Source organism: Trachymyrmex cornetzi, unplaced genomic scaffold (assembly GCF_001594075.2).
Source record: "Trachymyrmex cornetzi isolate Tcor2-1 unplaced genomic scaffold, Tcor1.1 scaffold16, whole genome shotgun sequence".
NCBI lineage: Eukaryota > Metazoa > Arthropoda > Insecta > Hymenoptera > Formicidae > Trachymyrmex > Trachymyrmex cornetzi.
In genome coordinates this window covers 6,962,388-6,983,001 of record NW_017296201.1, presented here as the reverse complement: position 1 = coordinate 6,983,001, position 20,614 = coordinate 6,962,388, and the positions used below count along the sequence as shown (strand labels likewise).

Below are 20,614 nucleotides of genomic sequence, written 5' to 3'. Positions count from 1 at the left end.
TGCAAAACAAAACTTTAATGTTAATTAAAATTTTTGTGACATTAGGTTTTTTAAGAAAGTATTTATAAATTTTTAGTTTGTTATTTCAATTTATAAAATACAATAAAAATTAAATGTCAAATTACATTAAATAACAATATTCATTATGAGGACTTTCCAATAGTTTTGTTACTTTCAATAAAAATTATTTCGGGAAAGCATTTTCCGAATATTCCAAAAATTATATTATATATTTGTATTCAATTTTGTGTGACTAAATTTAATATGAATAATATCATTCAATATAATTATTTATAATATTTAGAAGCAACGATTGCGAGAAGGAAAAAGTAGAAAAAAATGAATTAGTTTGGATTTCATGTTGTTATAACATCTGAATAATAACATGTCAATCTTTTTTTTATGCTTATATGATACATATTGTACAAAAAAACATCCCTTCGATGAGTTCACTTATATTATTTATCACTTAACGCATTGTACATACACGATGTAAGTTGAACGAGGGCATCTATATATTGTATAAAAAAATAACATTCTTCATGCTCTAAAACAAAACAAATTAACAGAATATACATAATGTGAAGTCAATTTAAAAAAGAATTTAGTTTTTATAGAATTAATCATTTTGTTCTCTCTTAACATCGGACTATATACAACATTTTACATTAACAAAAATACTACAATATGCAGAAGCCCTTTGTAGTTTAAGCTATATTCGGTATTTAAACCTTTTGCAAATGATTTGTACATTATCACATAAATTTCCATATTAAAGATCTCATTTTACATAATGGTGTGAACATGTATCTTATGAGCAACCCCCTTTTTATCGTCTCCACGCAATTATAAGCTATATACACCTCTTACTGGCGTACTTGTGCAAGTATAAATTAATAGTAGTATATTTATATCAAAGAATTGATACTTCACATAAAGAAAATTATTTGTATCTTCAAGTCACATTTTCCCAAAACTTATCTTTTCAACAAACACAATTGTTATGGACTCTCAAAATTAAAAAAAGAATAATCAGCGTTAGCTTGTAATGGTATTAACTTTTTGCTTGATGTAAAAAAAGAATTAACAAAAGTTAGACAAACGAGTGTTCCACAACTCTGTTACAGTTTCAACGATTTTGGCTTACTTTAAACTTTTGTAGTAATTTTTTTTATTGGCAACAAAAGATACAAAGTGTGCACCTTGACTAAAATCTTAGTGTTAGATAGTACACTTATTTATCTTGATCATCAAACACAGTAAATAGAAGAGGATTAATGCAATCCAAAAATACTAGTATGCAAGTGTTTTGGGTGCCTACAAAAGATAGAAGTGAAATAAAAGAATATAACAAGCTAACTGCATATTCTAGTATACAAGTTAAGGTTTACCCATTTTAGCAATTTTATAATTTCTTAACGTTTTGTTCTGATTCAATTCATTACGACTGATTCCTGATCTATCTTTGCAAATTTGATTATCTCTTATTCTTGGCTTCAGGCTTTTGTATCTTTTTTAACTGGCATAGAACTTTGATAAAAGTTTGAATTAATGCAGATGAGCGAGAACTCAATATGTAATCGAGAGTGTGGAGGATTTCTGAGATTATATTGCTGAAGTTGGCGAAATATAATGCGGCCGAAACGAAGTTAACACCAAATTAAATATAATTTACATATAAAGAACTAAATGCTTTGGATTTTTTACTAAGTACCACGCCGTACTCTCGTTTGTCTAACTTTTTTTTTTCAACTCTTGAATTATCTTTGCAATTCATTTATGGCACTGAGTCTATCATCTTTAATGCGTTACTTATCTTTCGTAGTATTTCCGCAAAGAAAAATGTCCTAAAGCTAAAAAAGTTTATTCACAGTACATGATCTATTTTAATAACTATATGATAATTCCTAGTCTTACAATGAAGTGATAATATAAATAAAACATTTTTCGAAAAAGATTAATAAAAATATTAGTATAGAAATTCAAACATTTTTTGGTCAAGTTTTTGGATTCTTATAGTCTTATAATAATTACGTTCATTAAGCTATCAATCTGAAGAATATCTCAAAGCAATGGAATGAATGTAATCATATAAATGTTTATTTATTATATATATGCGTAATTATGGAAAAGTTGTATGAATATGTAGTAATTTACTCTTTTTTTACTTTATAAATTATTCCATAAAGATATCATTAGAATGTTCGAGTCTGTGTAGTTTCATATAATGCATACAATTGCGCGAAATAAACGTGAGAAAAAGTACACATGAGACAATTTTGTCAAAAAGTAATTATGTTAATGCGAATGATTGTGCCATGTCAATATTAGTATCAAGTACTGTATCAATATACATACATACTGTCAGTATACGCACTGCAGTATAAGAGTGTAGTATGTACACATATTTTTTATTCAAATCTGTAATATAAAACGTTTTTTATAATTATCTATTATAGACTTTGCAACAATAACGTGACGTTGCAATAAAAAGAGGAATTGCACTTAAATTCTTATTTCTGCGTTTCGGTTAACTAACCGAATGTTATGTCTTCTTTTTGTTTCGCATAGGCTAACTTAAGTTATACGGTAACTATCATCCTTACATTCATATATATATCTAAATCTTAAACTTTTTTTATACAAACACGCTGTTGAATTCACGCACTTGATCACTGCATGGATCGTCGGCGTTCCGTTCGATTGACTGCCGCAAGCGCTTCTTCGGGAAGGCGAGTCGGATCTGATAAAATATCAGTGGCAGTACACAGAGTCTTGAGAGAATTCAGAACAGCTGAAAATAATATTTTGGTCAAGATAATTGTGAATATTTATTGCGTTATGTTATATTTTTAAATGTATATTTTTTATTATATTTTTATGCTTATATTATTGTAAGGACTGACATCTAAAAAAATATATTTAAATATTTATTTAGAAAAATTACAATGTCAAAGAGAGATCTTACAAATAATAATTTCGAGCAATTTTTTTCTATTATTGTTTTAGTTGGTTCCTTGAATCATATCAACTCACTTTGTATAATTAATAAAAAGCAATGAAAATATTTAAGCGTATCTTTTTGGATGTCTCCTTTGTATACGAACCTGGTCTGAGATCGACGAGTGAACAATGTTGATCTACCCACAACAATGTACTTCTATACAAATCTTCGATACTCGCAGTTGAGACTGAAGCATTGAAAGACAGCATCAATGGTTCTAACAATATACTGAACTGATTTTATTACATTAAGGAATCTAATCTTTTAAAATCCTTCATATATTTTACGTGAGTCAATAGTTTAAGATACAATGTGTAAGAAAAAGAAAAAAAGGATACAATCCAGAATTTCCAGTTTTCTTGCGTGCGCACACGTACATATTCGTCAAACATCTCTTTTATCTTGCTGGTTCTATGTCTAGAACCAATTGGAGCACCCGTTGCAGGAAGCATAGATTGACAATTACTACAAGAATAACATCATAAAGCATTCAAGATTATCTTATTTATATAGATAATTGTACATTTAACAATTATTCATGAGCGATAATTGCTAATTAGTCATTTTACATAATTTTACTTATAACGTTTTAATTTATTGGGAATATAACTAGAATGTACCTAATAGACATATTAAGGCACTCAATTTGTTGTCTCAGGCTATCCATCTCATCTTTTAATTGATGTCTTTCTGCCTTAAGTTGTCGGATATAATCCGCCCCTTTATGTAACATTGCGGCTTTACTTAATTTCGTATTGGAATTCTGACTGAGCTGTGGTATTAAACTGTGCAGCATATCAAAGCCATTCTTGATGTTATATCTACGCTTCTGTTCCGCATGAATATGACCGACTCGCCTCTGCTCTTTGTACTGCCCCCTTTCTGACTCACTCTTCATGTATCCACGAGTGGGTGATAAAGGACTACCTATACTCATGGGGCTATGTAGAGGGCTAAGACTTAAAGCCTGAGGACTGTGTGCATTAGAGCTGCTATCCTTTGGTGAACCTATTGGACTATTGTGGGACTGATGCGTTTGATTTTTCGCATTTAAGAGAATCTGTTGGGCTGTGGATGGTTGCATTGTCTGCAAAATATCAATATGAATTATTGATCTCAAACAAATTGGCAATTACGTTATAAACTGATTTTTCTCTAATACCTGTTGCTGTGGTTGAGTCTGCTGTATACTAGAAGTTTTTATTGTTTGTACAGTCACTGGGGTCGTGATATGTTGAGTTGTCGTTACTTGCGTTACTTCTATCGAAGTGAAGATATTAATCAGTTATAGATATCAATGAAGATAAGAATCATTACTTCAAATATTTTTCTTATTAATGTAAGAGAGATTTAATTAAATTTAATTAATATCGTAAAGATGTGTTGCGTAAATCATGGTAGTTATGTTCAATTGATCTCATAAGACTTTTACATTTTTCGTGTATAAGAAAAGATAGAATTGCAATAAAAATACGTACTACTATTCGTAAGTAAGCGTGCAAGCAAAACATTGTTATTCAGATTCAGAGCTGGGTCGCTCACTGCAGATACTAGCGGCGGTGGATGTATTCTAGGCGCCGTTAAAGAAGAGCTACTTCGGGATCTATTCCTTCCTTTCATTTGATACTAAAAAAATATATTGTAATTTTATTGAAAATATTTTAACCGATACTTGAATATTAGCACTATTTAAAAAATTGGGAATTTAACGTTTTCTTTAGACTATTACAGTAAATTGTCGGTCTATTCTGTATATCGACACAAGTGAGATACTGACCTTAGGTACAGCGAAGATCTCTTCTTTCTCCACGTTGGACGTCGTCGGTTGAGGTAACAGCTTGGTATGCAAAGTGGACGTAGTAAGGTCCAAACTAGATGACCTACACTGTAGCAATATCTGTGATTGCGATGGTTGCTCCGATGATACTACTTGCGTATGATGCGTCTGAAAAATAAATACAACACACTGAAAAAATGCATGTGATTTTACAAAGAAATTACATGTCTATGACCGGAAAATTACCTAAATATGATTGGAAATTTATAATTTCCAGTAAATTTCCAATCATATTTATGTAATTTAAGTAATTTTCCAGTCATAAACATATAATTTCCATGTAAAATTACATGCATTTTTTTCAGTGCATGCATTATTTTCATATATTCAATATATTTGAAAACGCTATTATATTTTAGTTACCTTAAGTAAGCTATTAGTATTAAATTTACACTGTTGAGCATTAAGGTTCTGTACGAGGTTCGGAAACTTATAGCACTGCTGCTGCGGCTGAACGATCTTGTAAGGTTTGCTAGACATCGGTGAGAGGGTCGGCAAAGGCCTTATTGCTTGATGCTGGGTCTGCAGTTGCGAATTGACGGCTTGCGTGGCAAAATTATGCTGTACCGTCACCAGATTTTGCACGGCAGCGGCGGTGATTGCAGGTATATGACTGGCATTAACTGCCGATTGATCGTTCAGTGTAGTGATCTGCACAGATTGTGGCTGCACCGGTGTTAATCGCACCGCTTGAATCTCCATCGCGTAAGACTGCGGTGGTTGCGATTGGAAGCCTGAATTCTGCTGCTGTGTAGTCGCTTGATATATGTCCTGTTGCTGCTGTTGTTGGGATTGCTGTATCACGCGACCGTTTCTCGACAACCCTCTGCTACCTCTAGTTTTTTCTCGTATGGGTTGATTTGTCGTAACGGACGCCTCGAAGTTCGGTTGAAGAGCATAATTTTGACTCATAGCTCTAAATGGAAAAGAGTGACATATCCATGATTTATAATGAACCTCGGACTTTACTCTTTATCCGCTTATCCGTGAAGTAATTATTTCGTAATACTCACATGTTATTCCTATACATATTCGCTGTTTCAGGTTGAGGCTGAGTATATATCTTGGCGGTGTATTGGAGATTCTGCATGTTAGCCTCTTGCTCTTCCTGAGACAATTGTTGTACGATATGTTCATTTTTTATTGTCGGAACCTCGCCTATTTCGTTCATTTGATTAATTGGTGTCATCAGGTCCAAATCGGGATAATTAGTATTTATATTATTATTTCGAAATATATCGTCTTCTTCGGGTACGGGAGGCAATTTCGAGTTTAAGAATTCTTAAATAAAAAAATATATATGTAACATGTAAGAAACGTCGTGCAAAACACAATCTCATATACAGGGAATGGAAGTAACTCGTTACTTGTAACGAAGTTACAGTTACAAGTTACTTTTTTGGTAACTTTACTAGTAACTGCGTTACTCTTTTCTTTGGTAACTGTAACGGTAACGAAGTTACATTTTTTTGGTAACGGTAACGAATTTTACAGTTACTTTTATCGTTACTTTGCACATGATTGGACACGATGCGACACAAGCCACTTACACTGTAAAAAAATTTCGTAAATTTACACATATAATAAATGTAAAATAGATTACATGATTAGTTCTGTAATTATAAAAAATCATACAATTTCACAGAAATTATGTAATTCCACAAAAATTATGTAAATTCGTTTTTATTGTGTAAATATATCTTATTTTATATTGGAAATTATGTAAATAGCAGGATATTTTGAATATTTTCTGTAATTATCCAAATTTTAGTAATATTACGTAATATAAAAGAAATTTTTCGCGTATTGTTGTTAAATGTATAATAATATATAGTGCGAAATATATTGTCATATTATCGTTCCTATAGCTACACATACACATTGTAATTGTACTTCCACAATCTGCTTAGTTCCAAACCAAGAAATTATTTTTATTTGCATATTGCAAATATACAAACGTGTGGACGTTTACAACTATTATAGTGGATCTCAAAATTATCCAGCATAATAGTTATAATTTTACACAATTTTTTACAATGCGCTTGAGACTAGAGAAGCCTCTAGGCCAGTCCGCTGTGATTGTTGGTCGTCGATTTAAAAAAAAGTAACGGAAAAGAAACGAAAAGTTACTTTCTCAAGTAACGGTAACTGTAACGAGTTACTTTTAAAAATCGGTAACTAGTAACGGTAACTTGTTACTTTTCCTACTCGGTAACGAGTAACTGTAACTTGTTACTTTTAAAAAGTAACTTTCCATTCCCTGCTCATATATAATCATTTAATGTTATTATCGTATACCTTGCAATGGCTCTAACGTATCCATAAAATCGTCCAGGTTCGGTTGCAACGGGCCTAGACTAGGTTGAATGAAATCCGCTAAATTAGCACCTCGCGCTGTTGAATCATATTTCGTGTATTATAATATTTGTAATATTTCTATAAATAGTACAGTTTTGTTTTTACGATTGTCGAATACTGTAAGTTTCTCAAAAAGAATACAATCATCAAGAATACATCAAGAATACAAGCGAATGCGCTTTGCGCATAAGCGGATATCTCGCGGATATAACGTCTCAAAAAGAATTACCGATTTCTCTAGGATCAGGAAAGTATATCGGTTGATTCGAGCTGATGGTTGAAAAAAGGGTGTCGGTCATCAATTCCATATAGTCTTCATCAACCATCATACTCTCTCCACCTGAAGTACCGCCTGTATTTCCAAATGCATTTCCCGTAGCCACTCCAAAGTCACCGGTGAGGCCACATTCACTGCCCCAATCCAGCAAGTCCATCGATTCCATCTGAAAAAAACATCTTATCATATTTGTGTTTCATATTTGATGAAAATAAGGGAAATCTATCTATTCAAGCGCATACACACACACGCACACGCAAACACACACACAAACACAGTAATAAATAAACAATGGCTGCGTCTAGCAGAGAAAGCGGCTTGATTTTGCTCTTGGTTCCTTATGGATTTAAATACATAAACCAATCATAATGAAGAATTTTACAATAGTTGCAAAGCTACTTTTTTTGCAGAACGCAGCTATTGATATATCTAAATTTATTAATTATCTGTCATTCACTGTTTGTATTATTTTGTATTTTTCAAGGTGACGGAAATATTTTTCAAGCATCTTAAGACTGTATATCCTTTTGTAAATATATACGTACCATCTCTATGCCATCTTTGTTCGTCCAGCCAAGGATTTTGTTTCGATAGAACATACGCCATTTTTTGTATTCCGCTGTGACGGCCGCGAGCTTTCGTTTCCAGTATTTTCCCTCTAAGACCACCGCCTGATAAGAGATATGCCAATGATTCACGTTCACTAAGCGCAATTCTTATTAGGAAACGTAAAAACATTTTGCGACTTTATAAGCTTACTCGGATTTTCTTATTACTTTGAATATGCGTTACGTGCATGCAATTTGCTAGCGATACTTCGAGGAATTACAAACTCCTACGAATTATCTAATCAAACGAGCTGTCGCCAATTGCGATAAATAAAGATACTTCCCAATTGCGTAATTGGGCAAAACCGAATAGTACATATAACGAATCATTGCTATTTAATCATCATTAATATCGACGTCCGATCTCTGATTTGTTGATATCAAGATCGAATGGTTATTAAAGGAAATTATAACAATTGATTCACTAATCTGTTGTGATTATTTTAAGTGCGGAGCTTTTATTAAATGTATGCTTCATATGTGTAGGTCAATAATCAATATATTATCATCGAAAATTTAAGTTAAATGTGGAGATCATACCTCGGGTTTGTTGTGAGTATCCACGTCAAGTGGCGATGCAAACTGACACACCAGCGTGTTTTGCTTCAATATAACTAAAAAAGAAAAATTATTGTCTATTAAAAATAAATTTTAATTAATATTTATTTCAGTCTATTAAAATTTTTTGAGAAAACTGCCACAAAAATTGTAAATATTAAAAAAAAATACAACTTCAAATTCTTCAAAAGATAGGTTATTAAGATAATTACAGGTATGACCTCAAATATAATTCGAAGGTCCACATTTCCGCAAATTTGGTCATTAGGTGATAAACTGAGTGCATTTATTTCAATAACGCACTTAACTTTACGTTTACTTTACGATTATCAACATGTTGTACGATAAGTTGCAAAAGTTTAAAAAAAGTATCGATTAAAAAAACCGTATAGCCGATTTAATCAAAATTTAAACGATTACGAGAAGCGCACCAAAATACAATTCGATTTTACTTTCTTATTTCTAAACAAATTTTCTATTTGAACTATTTATAGAATATTTGAACTATTTATATATATATATTATTGATATATATGGTTTTAATAATTGTAGTAATTGTGTAATGACAAAAAACGAATAATACGTGTCATTATTTTTTTCTCAATGTTATGAATTATTTTCTTATTTCGATATCTCATTTCGGCTTGGTATTTCGTGTTCGAACAAATTGAGCTAACGGAACAAAATTATGTATACACATATATGTAAAATACAAGCCTCCTTGGTTCGTAATGATCAGTTGGACTTTCGCCAGGTGAGTACTATTGATACGAATGTAGCACGCAGAGACGAAGCTCTTTAAATAGACGAGTAATTACTTATCCGGCCGTTCGATGAATAGCAAGACAGCCGGTAGCTGTCTGAACTTGATAAGCAGCACTCTGCGTATATCACGACAATCGAAGTATCAATGAAACAAAGTGGGTTGAAATTGAAGTATTTTCAAAAAGAAAACACAAGAAATGGTCAGTCTGAAATTCGTATAAAATTCGCTTTAAATATACAAAATTTACTGAAGTATGTTTATAATTTTTAACATCAATTTTACATACTGCATTTAAAATGGATTTTTCGAATTATATTGATTATATAAATTTTTCATTCTTGCATTGGACATTTCAATGGAAAAGTACAATATTTAAACACAGAAACACTTTTGGAAACTAATATGATCATTTTATTTAGTATATTGAGTGTTTTGATCGATAAACGCGAAGACAGATTAAGATCGAGTTTGCGAACTCGTGACGATGCGTTGGGAGATAACAAAGCAAATCTGAAGCTTATCAATTGTATTATTCCGCATTTTCTCAGTAAAACAAAGATAGATTTACGTAATAATAAATTAAATTTAAATAAAAAAATGTCCCAGAGAATTCCTCTTTTTATTTTTAAAATGCATCGGTTGACAGAAGATGCTAAGTGTTTTTTTTTCTCGCTTACATTGCATGTGCCAGCATCTCCAGATTACATTGTTCAGTCTGATCTTGTCCTTCCATCTTAATCTGATGCCTTTGAAGCGATTCCACTTAGGCGATGTCAGCTTCTGTCTGGAACAAATCCAAATGCCCATACGTCATACCCACTGTGGTAATCAAACTCGAATTCTATATAATCAACATAGATAATTCTATATAATCAGTATGTTATCAATATATATCGTGTGACGCTTATTACTATTCATATTAATTCTTTTACGATAATATAAAATGTAATAAACAAATCACCCAAAGATCGATTTCACGAGATTATTTTCTATATAAAGTGTTATTAAAATACTTGGATAAACTTCACTTCAGGTAATTTTTTATTTAGAGTTCAGGATTATTTTCAGGATTAAATTCCATTTTTTTTTACATTAAAAAAATTTTCCACATCAAATAGCGTGATGTAACTAATTCATTTGTAAACTGAAATTCTGTCAAAATAAACATCACTCAAAATTGAACGCAGAATAAGATTTTCTTGGAATTTTGATATTTTTACTAGAAAAGATAAAAGTGCAAAATGAAATAAAGAATATGCCTAAAGAATTTATATAAATACAAATATCCTGTGTACAGTTCATAAACGTTCTAATAGTTTATAATATAATAACGTTTATTTTGTTTTTAAAGATGTGTTTACAAAAATGCTTACTTTATTTTGAATTCAATAACATCTATTTTGCATGAGATATGCATAATCTACTCATGTATAAAAAAAATATTTTCTATTGTTTTTAACAAAAAAAGAAAAAATGCGAGTGACTGAACTAACAATAATATTAGTATATCAATATCCTGTACTGGTAATGCCCCTCCGAATATAATTCATTCAACGAAACACATGTTAATTTAGACTGCTGCCTCTTCAAAACATTTCAATCAGACAGATACATCGTAGTGACTTTAAAATGCAACCAATAATTTTTCGTTAGTAGGCGAGTGTTTGTGATTTCGACAAGCTTATCTCTCTCTATCGCAAACTCTCTATCGCAGGGAACACCGTATGCTTTGTGCGAGTTTTCCAAGGCGCAGTTAGAACGATTATGTGAATTTCCACACGAGAGTTCAAGAAACGACATGAGCTTGCAAACATACATATTTCTTTCTGGCATTTGTGACTTAACATAAATTAAAAACACACTTAAACATTCTCTTTAGTGCTAATGAAATATTGTTTGACCACATTTTTATCGTAATGTTATTGCTGTTATTGCTATCGTTAATTTTTTTTCTAAACTTTACAGAAATTTGGCCAGCTTATCACTAAAAAAATAATAATTAATTACTTGGAATATTAAAAGCATTAAACAATAATATTTTTAATACTTAAAATAAATTTTTAATACTTAAAATTAATTACTGTTTTTCAGTAATGGTCAATATCAAATTTCTGTAAGGGAACACAATCCAGTTTAGTTTCTTTGTGAAATTATTCTGTAAGTTTGATCGCTTACGTTCGAAAATTTTAATTAATGTACAGTATATCAGAAATAAATGTATAATACGAAATCAATTACTGTATTGTTATAATATGAAATAATTATAAGTGTGTTCAAACGTCTTTTCTATCGATAAGACAAATTCTTACGATAGGAATACTTCAAATATAAAAATAAATTCATCATTGAACTTTATAGGGATTTTATAGGAAGAAGTTACATATCTATTTTTTTAATATCTGAAAATTGCAATCGCAAAATTTTGTGGCGAGCTTTCGTTATCATTTTATTCGTCGATATATCGCAGACGAAGTGTCAACAAAATATCTATAGTCGGAAGATTTCCACTTGCTCATATCTTTGCGATGAACACATAGCGAGGGTTCTTCTCCTTGGCATTAGACCCTGGCCGGCCAAGTTCTTTCCGAGTTATTGCCATTTCTATTTTTATAATTTTTTAAGAGATTAGATAAGACAGAGCTCGAAAAATGTAGCAGAGAAAAGAAATAATTATAAAGAATCTAATGTCGTTTGTACCCGAAATTCTTAGGAAATAATTCTAAACAGAAGATTGATAAAAAAAAATAATTACAAGAAATTATTGTCAAAGTATGTGCCGGATTAATTAATCACGTGGAATTAATTAAAGTAAAAAAAGTGCACTTACTACAAAGAACATCTTGAGTGTATTCGGGAAGACACTATTAGAGCTATTTGTGTCATTCTTTATTCTTTATTGTTCATTGAACGTTAAACAAGATAGATAAAATGACACAAATGTGCTAGTAGCATCTTCTTGTATGTACCTTTGTAAATATATATGGTTTTTTATTTGTACAGTAACAATTTTAGTAAGGTAAAAATTTGTTTTTATTATTTGCAAAAAAGCAAATATTAGAGAAAGTTATTTACAAGCAATAAAATATGTAATGACTCCGCGCAAGTAGATACGCAAGTAGATACTGTATGAGTGATTCATTAACGTCTTCACACATTACTATACGTGTAACAAAATTAGTCCAGAGCTAAACAATATCAATGTACTTGTACTAGTGATAAACATATATAATTAATATATTATAAAAGTATTTTTAAATTTTTTGCTCATCTTATCATTAATTATTCTTTACATATGGATTATTGCGATGGTTACATTACTGATAACAAAGTTGCAATATTGCATTATATCAATCTCAAAAATAAACAAAGATTAAGGCGGGAGCTTTTTTGTAGATATTAATTTGAAAATTCCGGGACTTCTTTAAACAGAAAGAAAAAAAGGAAAAAAGGAAAGACAGATTATCAGAATTAATACTTTAATGAGGCAGATCAAAACATACATCGTTTGAATAAATAAATATTTTTATTATTTACTAATGATTACTATTTAATCAATCTGATAAACATACATGTTGTAGAAATTCCATTAATAATAAATTCCTATTTTTTAAAGTATTATGTTCTTCTGTTACATTTTTACGATTAAGCATTACAATTTTGTAAATTGTTTAATTGTATTAATAAAAATTTGTTTATGCTCTAATTAGCTCTGTTTGCTTGAAAATGTGCGTGTCACCGTCTTTATTTGCGAATTCCGTCATTTTCGCAACATTAATAATACATATGTAGCGCTACAGAATCTCATTATCAGATAATGAGTTATTTGCTCATTGCATGATACGCTGTTCGGTTAAGATCAACCATCGCCTAGCAGAATTGCGATTATTATCGTATTGTCGAGAAACTCAATGGTGTGTGACAAAACAGATATCGCGTTGCGTTTGTAGAAAGATTTCTGAAAAAATACCGACGATAAATTATAAAGTGCTACGCACGGTCTGAACAAAAGAAGTACCAAGTCACTCGCTTCGATAAGCGCGAATCCCTCGATACCGTTTTTATTTTCAGCATTTCGCGGCTTTAATTATCTGAATTATAAGAAGAGAGCAAAGATCGTGCCGTGGAAACTAAATTCGTCTGCCTTTAATCCCTCGTTAAACAGTCCATCTCGAAAACAATGATTTTTTTTTGGAGAAATTAATTTCATTGTAAATTTTACGATTTTATAATTATAATTATAAAGTTCCTGGATTTAAATTCATTCAATAATAATAATTCTTCGAGGAAAAATTATATGAAGGAATTTTATAAAGGAAAGAAGATTCTGAGGATTTATAGATTCGAGAATAATCTCTTAAAACTCTTTCGGGATTAGTGTCAAGATAAAAAATGTCCTCGCTCTACAATTGCGTAAGCGTAGTTGTAAGTGATAGTAGTTAGTAAGAATTGATCAATCACAGTCAAATATGAAGAGAACATTTGATTGTGCAGGTTGATAAATTCTTACGACTACAACCTTTTATACGCTTACGCAATAGATGGTAGAATGGACTAAAGAATGATATATATTTGGATAGATTATCGCGCAACGGCCTCTTCAAATAATAGCAATTGAATAATAAATATCTTCTTTCATGTAATATATTGATCATTGTAAAAATATACCGTGAGTATACGTCAAACAGTCAGAGAAATGGAAATAGCGCAACCACCGGTTGGATAGGTGGGCGAGCCTCTACGGAGCGCTTCCAATTCGTGAATTTTCAATCTTGCACGTCTTGCTTGTTGCTTGATCGTCGTGCGGAAGTTACATTGCTGGCGCGTACACACGGTACGCACTACGAACGTGTGCTTATGATGACGCAGTGGCCTTGGTCGATATAAGACACACGGAGGAGAGGAGGCTTTTACGGTAATCTAGGCACGATTCGTATTTTCGCGATTCAAGATCGAGATCAAGTTCGGTCTTTTTAAAAGACCTTATATCGTAACGTTGACTGGAAGTTTGCTCAACGTTGGCTGAAAGGCAAGGGTCGATATTCATAGTTCGTTCTTATGTCACGAACCAATCAGCTGTATTAGCATCTTAAGTTAAGACATTGCTTAAGACAGTCTTAAAATAAGAATGGACTATGAATATACCGACAAAAATTTTTAAGATGTTAATACGGCTCTCTTATTAGTTCACAATATTTTAAGACTGTACTTAAGACAGTCTTAAATATAAAAATCGAAGATAAAAACCGGCCAAAGTCTCGTTATCCACTCACATTACTTCATCTTGATCTCAAAAAGTCTAATCTTGGAAATTGTCTGACCTAGAAACCGTTGATACATTGATTTTCAAGCAACTGTCATCATTTTAAATATATATGCGCTGCGCTAATTATGCAGAGATGTAGCGGACGTGAGATACGCTGACGTAAGGCATAAAATGATAGTGTGCAAAGAAAGCAACTTTCTCATTATATACGCAGACAGTACTTGTGTAAGGAAACATCTATGGTTGTTGCGATATAGAATGAAAATTAGTAATTAGTAATTAGACTGTAAAACTTATATTTTCTACACTAAAAAAGATTTTTTTAAATCTAAAAAAATGTTGTAATGTAAAATAAATTGTATTGCCTTAGAAATTACTCAAAATATCCGAAATTACTATTAATTACTCCATACTATTTTTTCTTTTATGAGTTTTTATTAAAATATGGAGAAATGTCTTATACTTAAGTCCTTAAACAAACATCAAATATATAAAATGAGGCTCGAAAGAATCTATCAGTCAAAAATAATAAAAAAGCATATCAGAGCCTACATCAGCTGTTCGGATGCACAGAACACTTTATTTTCATGTGAATATAATAAATCGAATCAAATAAACGGTTCAACCCTTTAATTCCTTATCAATATAAATCCTTAAATAAATACACAGATTATTCGATAAAGTATATATCTTTCGTCGATTAAGGCGCTCGTAAATCATTATGTCGAAAGATGCAAAAAAAACTGGAGGAAAAAGTAGAATTTACCTTTTGCAATTCGGTAGCTCCGTGCAAGCTTTTGCCGAGCATAAGTGTTCTTATTTCGCGTTATTACTGTGAATAGTTTTATAATTAATTCAACGATATCTGCAACGTGAGGTGCAAGAATGGACGCTAATGCGTACACTCTGTCGATCTCATAAGTTGGATTAACGACGTAAACACGGAAATCCAATCCATTCATATTTTCTTTCGAGTGTAGTGTGATGTCACGATAGGGAATGTAATCGAAAGTTCGATTAATTCTGGTTTGTTAATGCAATCATTTATTCTGATATATCAAGAATATAAATGGGAATAAATAAGTAAAAATAAAAATAAATAGACAATATAAATAGCTATGTAAATTTCTTATAAAAAGTTCAAAGAGCATATAAATCTCCATTTTCGTTATATTGAAAGCTTGATTTATATAAATTTTTCATCTAATAATTTTTGTATAATTTTTTAATAAATTTTCATTTTTAGATATAATATATTATATAATTTCAATATTTCAATTTAAAATTTTGATGTACTCTAAATTCTGTAGTAAAATTTTTCATTGCAAACTTAATAAATATGTTAGCGATTAGTTTCCTATGGTATAATGAATCTAATAATAATAATCTGAGTTTCATAACTCATAAAGATGAATAAACATGAAAGATGAATAAATTTGCGACCAAGTTATAGAATGCTGCATCATGATTATTACTTCGCTAAGGTTTTCTGCTTCTATTGATGATCTGCTATTGCTGACGTAAAACATGAACATCAGTTTACTGTATCGCAAATATGAATATAATTTTCATGATAGTTAATTAAGACATACATGAATATGCGCAAATTACGTGAGAATATGCATAATATGCACAGATATAGTTTTGTTATTGCAATAAAACTTCATTCTCTCTCTCTCTCTCTCTCTCTCTCTCTCTCTCTCTCTCTCTCTCTCTTTCTCTCTCTCTCCAGTTATATCGATATCAACTTATCGTAATTCATTTCAATTTATCATACGGCTTTTAAACTTTTAACGTGTCAAGCATGTAAAATTCGATCGATATTAAGCGATAATTGAGATTAAAAAGTATCGAATTTACGTACCGAATTAAGTTCACACGGCAAGATGTTTGCGAAAAGATATTACTTGAAAAGCAATCAATAGCACTGTAAGCCGATGTCATTATATCGCAGGGAGAAAAACGCTCAGTGCACTCGAAAACTTAAATCACTTTTCTAATCACTTTTCTAATTTCGTCTAACTTTATTGGAGTTTTGTATCGAAATAACAACACCATTTCAAGAAGAATTCCAACAAATACGTTTCAATCGGTAGCTATTACTGTGCAAACTGATCCTTAATCGCTTCATTTATTCTTTTTTCCGCAATACTGCGCCCAGTTTAACAAGTCCCGATTAGATCAACATCTAGTTATTCAAATCTATGTGCACGTGAGAGTCGGTACTGCGCTCTCTAGGAAACTACTTATATCTAAATAAAGCTTTTTTAATATAAAAAAGTCTCCTTCTATCATTTCGCTTGAGTTTACTGTTCAATTTTCAAAATGTAATTGAAAAAAAATAAAGTAGATTCATTCATACAATAAAAGATAATTAATAAAATTTATTTTTACAAATATAATTTTCAGCTTAAGAATTAATAAATGTAACACTTGAAAATTCAAAGTTGAACATTTTTGCTATAAAACAGCGTTTTTTTTATTAATTTTGCTTCTGATTTGCTCCAAAGCAATAATGCTTATAAAAGGAACTTTTTTTGGTTCGAAACTTGCAATATTATTTTTACCGCTGTTTACATTGTATCCTTGTCATATCAAATTGTGTTTGTATTGCATTTATTAAAAGGAAGAGTACAATTCTTTCAAGACTTTATCAACGATAACGGAACGAGATCGATCGATCGAGGTGCGGCGCACCTACCAGGGTCGTCAAAGATATAATTAATTTAAAACCCACCCCAGCCGATATTATGTAGCGCCGTATCCGTATCGACGCTGGATTTACCGGGAAATTAATTGAAATTACATTGTACTGAACACTAGCAATATATCGCCCCAATTGTATTGTTGATGTTATTTTCAAATTATGTTTACTGCCCCGCAATTCTATCTTGCGGTTTCATATTTACGTCAAACGATACTAAATACAATAACATAATATAATAAAATAATTTTATGTCACATAAAGAAAACGTGGAAATTATTATCTTAAATTATATGTTTAAAAATATAATACGTTTTTTCTTCGTAATTCTATAAAAAAATTTATAGGAATATACAACACATATAATAAAATACATATGTAATAAAATGTACAGCACAGTTAATAAAAAAGATAGGGCAATATTTTATTTATAAATTTCGTATGACAACCGGGCGGTACAATTTTATTTTTCGTATTATTTGCTAATTAAACAAGCTGACGTTTGTTGAGAAATCGTACTTGATAAATATTATGTTAAAAGATTATATAAATTGCGGTTTTAATTTGATTGCAAATGAATTCAATTAAAATTTCTTTGAGGTTATCAAAAACTGCCGCGGTTACAAATGTGACTAAGCAATGTTAAAACTGCACGTGTGACTACAATAGCTTCTCTTGCAAGCGTGCCACAATGAATCAGCTGTAACGTCACTGAATACATCGGCACATAAGAAACATATTTACTTGACTGATTTATTTGGAATGTTTCAACACCATCATAAAATTTATTTTTCATGATATTAATTATTTTCTGTATATTTTTTAGATAATCTTATAGCATGATTTTATTACAATTTCAATAAACTTCTATAAATTCTCATATTGTCAACATTCTAATTTTTAAATTAAATTAGTATCCTTATAAATATTTTTTTAAATTATCCTTATAATTACTTTTTTTCATACTTTACTGTCCCGTTTATTATAATACAATTAATATTAACAATAGAACCTATACAGAAATAATCGTAAGGAATATTTATGAAAACAACTAGTGCAAAAGAAGCTTATAATAAATCTAAGAAATGGAAGGAAGAAAATTGAAAGCTCCACTTTTCTCTATCGGGTTTCATAAACCTGAACGTTAATTGAATTTTCGTTTCTACTTAATTTGGTTTCTAAAATAAGCTAAATGTCAGCGGGATCACAATTAAACCTGGGTTGAATTTAACTAAAGTGTTTATATACGGCAACGGGAGACAATCGCGGCGTGATGTCGTCGGGAGGGAAACGGAAATTGTCGGTAGAAGCCATGTGTTCGTCGTCATTCGCGCGCAACTTTAGCGAGGCCGCACTTAATTGCGGTGTTGTTTGGTTCTACGGCCTCTCTTTCATTAATTCAATTGTCTTTTATCAGCGGGAATGCTACCGGCCAGCCCAGACTGGATAGCATTTGTTCGGTTGTCGAGCGAGATGCGCTTTTTTACTTTTTCAGAACAAGAATACTTCTCTTCCTTCGGTACGTATTGTATCAAAGATATAAGACCTGTTGGTTTTACCTTATCTTTACGTCATTTATGTCAAAAAGAGACCGACATATATTTTACAAGGAAAAAAAGAAAACATCTAAGTGTCGCGAAAATAAAATTAAAATAAATAAAAAATCTGTAATCTTTAGCATATACATAGGTTTTATCTTAATTTAATCTTGCGATGTAATGAATTAACAATTATTTACTCGAACATGCCTTCCAAGAGAACATCGTCCTCTATGTTTTTCTAATCTCGTATAATTGTGCTGCTGACAAGACTTTTAAGATATTATATCTCTTATTTCAAAAACAAATGATCTTAATTTTAATTTTTTCATTATATTGTTTGAAATTCGTAATATTATATTCGATGATATTTTAAGTACATTAGATTTTTATCACAATGCTATTAATAAAGAGATAAAAATTTTGAATAAAAATTCTTAATTTGATGTAAAGCATAATTTACGTGATTGTACTTCTAATTTACGTACATTTAATTTAACGTACAAAATTATTAATAGATAGTATCATGTTGCTCATATAAAACTAAAAAGAAAAATGTTTCAACAGTTTTCTTAAAAAATTATTATTTATAAATAAATTGTATCGACGTAAAATCTAATATACAGAGTATCTCACAGCCACCGTACAGTATTTTAAACGTCTTATAAGTTAGCGGAACAAAGTGAGCGGAATCGATTTTAACCAACATTTTTATTTGTTGCTCATTTGTTGCTAAAAAGTTGCCAAAGAAAAAAATTTGTTGCTCTGTCGATTTATTTAAAAAATGAGGTTTCGCTAAAGGAAGATTAAGTTAGCGGAACGATAAACCTATAACAAAGCCAACCTACGTAAAATTAACGTAGGAATTTGTTGCTAATTTGTTGCTAATTTGTTGTTCACAAAATATCATTATTTTGAATATATTACATAGTAAAAAAATGTAAATAACAACGAGAAGCCTCAACGTGCTGGCGAAACAAGAGTAAACTATTAGTAAAAAATTTGTTGCTCGCTCAAATTTGGTACTGGGATGTCGTCTGAATTTCTTGCTCTCGAAACACGCAATTAATGAAATTGTTGCTTACAAAATAAGTATAAATAATCACGAAAAACCTCAGCGCACTGGCGGAACAGGAATAAAGTACTAGTAAAAGACTTGTTGCTCGCTTAAATTTGGTACTGGGATGTCGTCTGAATTTGTTGCTCTCGAAATATGCAATTTACGAATTTGTTGCTTGCAAAATAAATATAAATAATCACGAAAAACCTCAGCGTACTAGCGGAACAAGAATAAAGTAAAAAATTTGTTGCACCAACTTTAAGCGAGCAACAAATCTTTTACTGGTACTTCACTCTTGTTCCGCCAGTACGCTGAGGTTTTTCGTGATTATTTATACTTATTTTGCAAGCAACAAATTCGTAAATTGCATATTTCGAGAGCAACAAATTCAGACGACATTCCAGTACCAAATTTAAGCGAGCAACAAATCTTTTACTGGTACTTTACTCTTGTTCTGCCAGTACGCTTAGGTTTTTCGTGATTATTTAAACTTATTTTGCAAGCAACAAATTCGTAAATTGCATATTTCGAGAGCAACAAATTCAGGCGACATCCTAGTATCAAATTTAAGCGAGCAACAAATCTTTTACTAATGAGTCTCTTGTTCTGCCAGCATGTTGAGGCTTCTCGTTGTTATTTAC

The 20,614-nt window shown here is 31.0% G+C and overlaps 1 protein-coding gene across 3 annotated transcripts in view; it reads right to left on the bottom strand.

The window, feature by feature from the left end:
• Nucleotides 1-2,207: 2,207 nt before the first annotated feature.
• Mondo (MLX interacting protein mondo) overlaps nucleotides 2,208-20,614 on the bottom strand; it is a 31,291-nt gene continuing 12,884 nt past the window's right edge. For 2 of the 3 annotated variants that reach the window (XM_018503950.1, XM_018503948.1), the window contains 14 exons: nucleotides 10,086-10,192; nucleotides 8,625-8,698; nucleotides 8,022-8,147; nucleotides 7,429-7,642; nucleotides 7,140-7,235; nucleotides 5,855-6,122; nucleotides 5,205-5,757; nucleotides 4,782-4,949; nucleotides 4,483-4,630; nucleotides 4,167-4,264; nucleotides 3,625-4,091; nucleotides 3,343-3,469; nucleotides 3,108-3,237; nucleotides 2,208-2,794 (listed from right to left, as the gene is read on the bottom strand). In XM_018503950.1, coding sequence (XP_018359452.1) covers nucleotides 2,673-2,794; nucleotides 3,108-3,237; nucleotides 3,343-3,469; nucleotides 3,625-4,091; nucleotides 4,167-4,264; nucleotides 4,483-4,630; nucleotides 4,782-4,949; nucleotides 5,205-5,757; nucleotides 5,855-6,122; nucleotides 7,140-7,235; nucleotides 7,429-7,642; nucleotides 8,022-8,147; nucleotides 8,625-8,698; nucleotides 10,086-10,192 — 2,698 coding nt within the window. In that variant the 3' untranslated portion in view covers nucleotides 2,208-2,672. The remainder of the gene's footprint in view (nucleotides 2,795-3,107; nucleotides 3,238-3,342; nucleotides 3,470-3,624; nucleotides 4,092-4,166; nucleotides 4,265-4,482; nucleotides 4,631-4,781; nucleotides 4,950-5,204; nucleotides 5,758-5,854; nucleotides 6,123-7,139; nucleotides 7,236-7,428; nucleotides 7,643-8,021; nucleotides 8,148-8,624; nucleotides 8,699-10,085; nucleotides 10,193-20,614) is intronic. The other variant, XM_018503949.1, reaches the window with a different exon arrangement.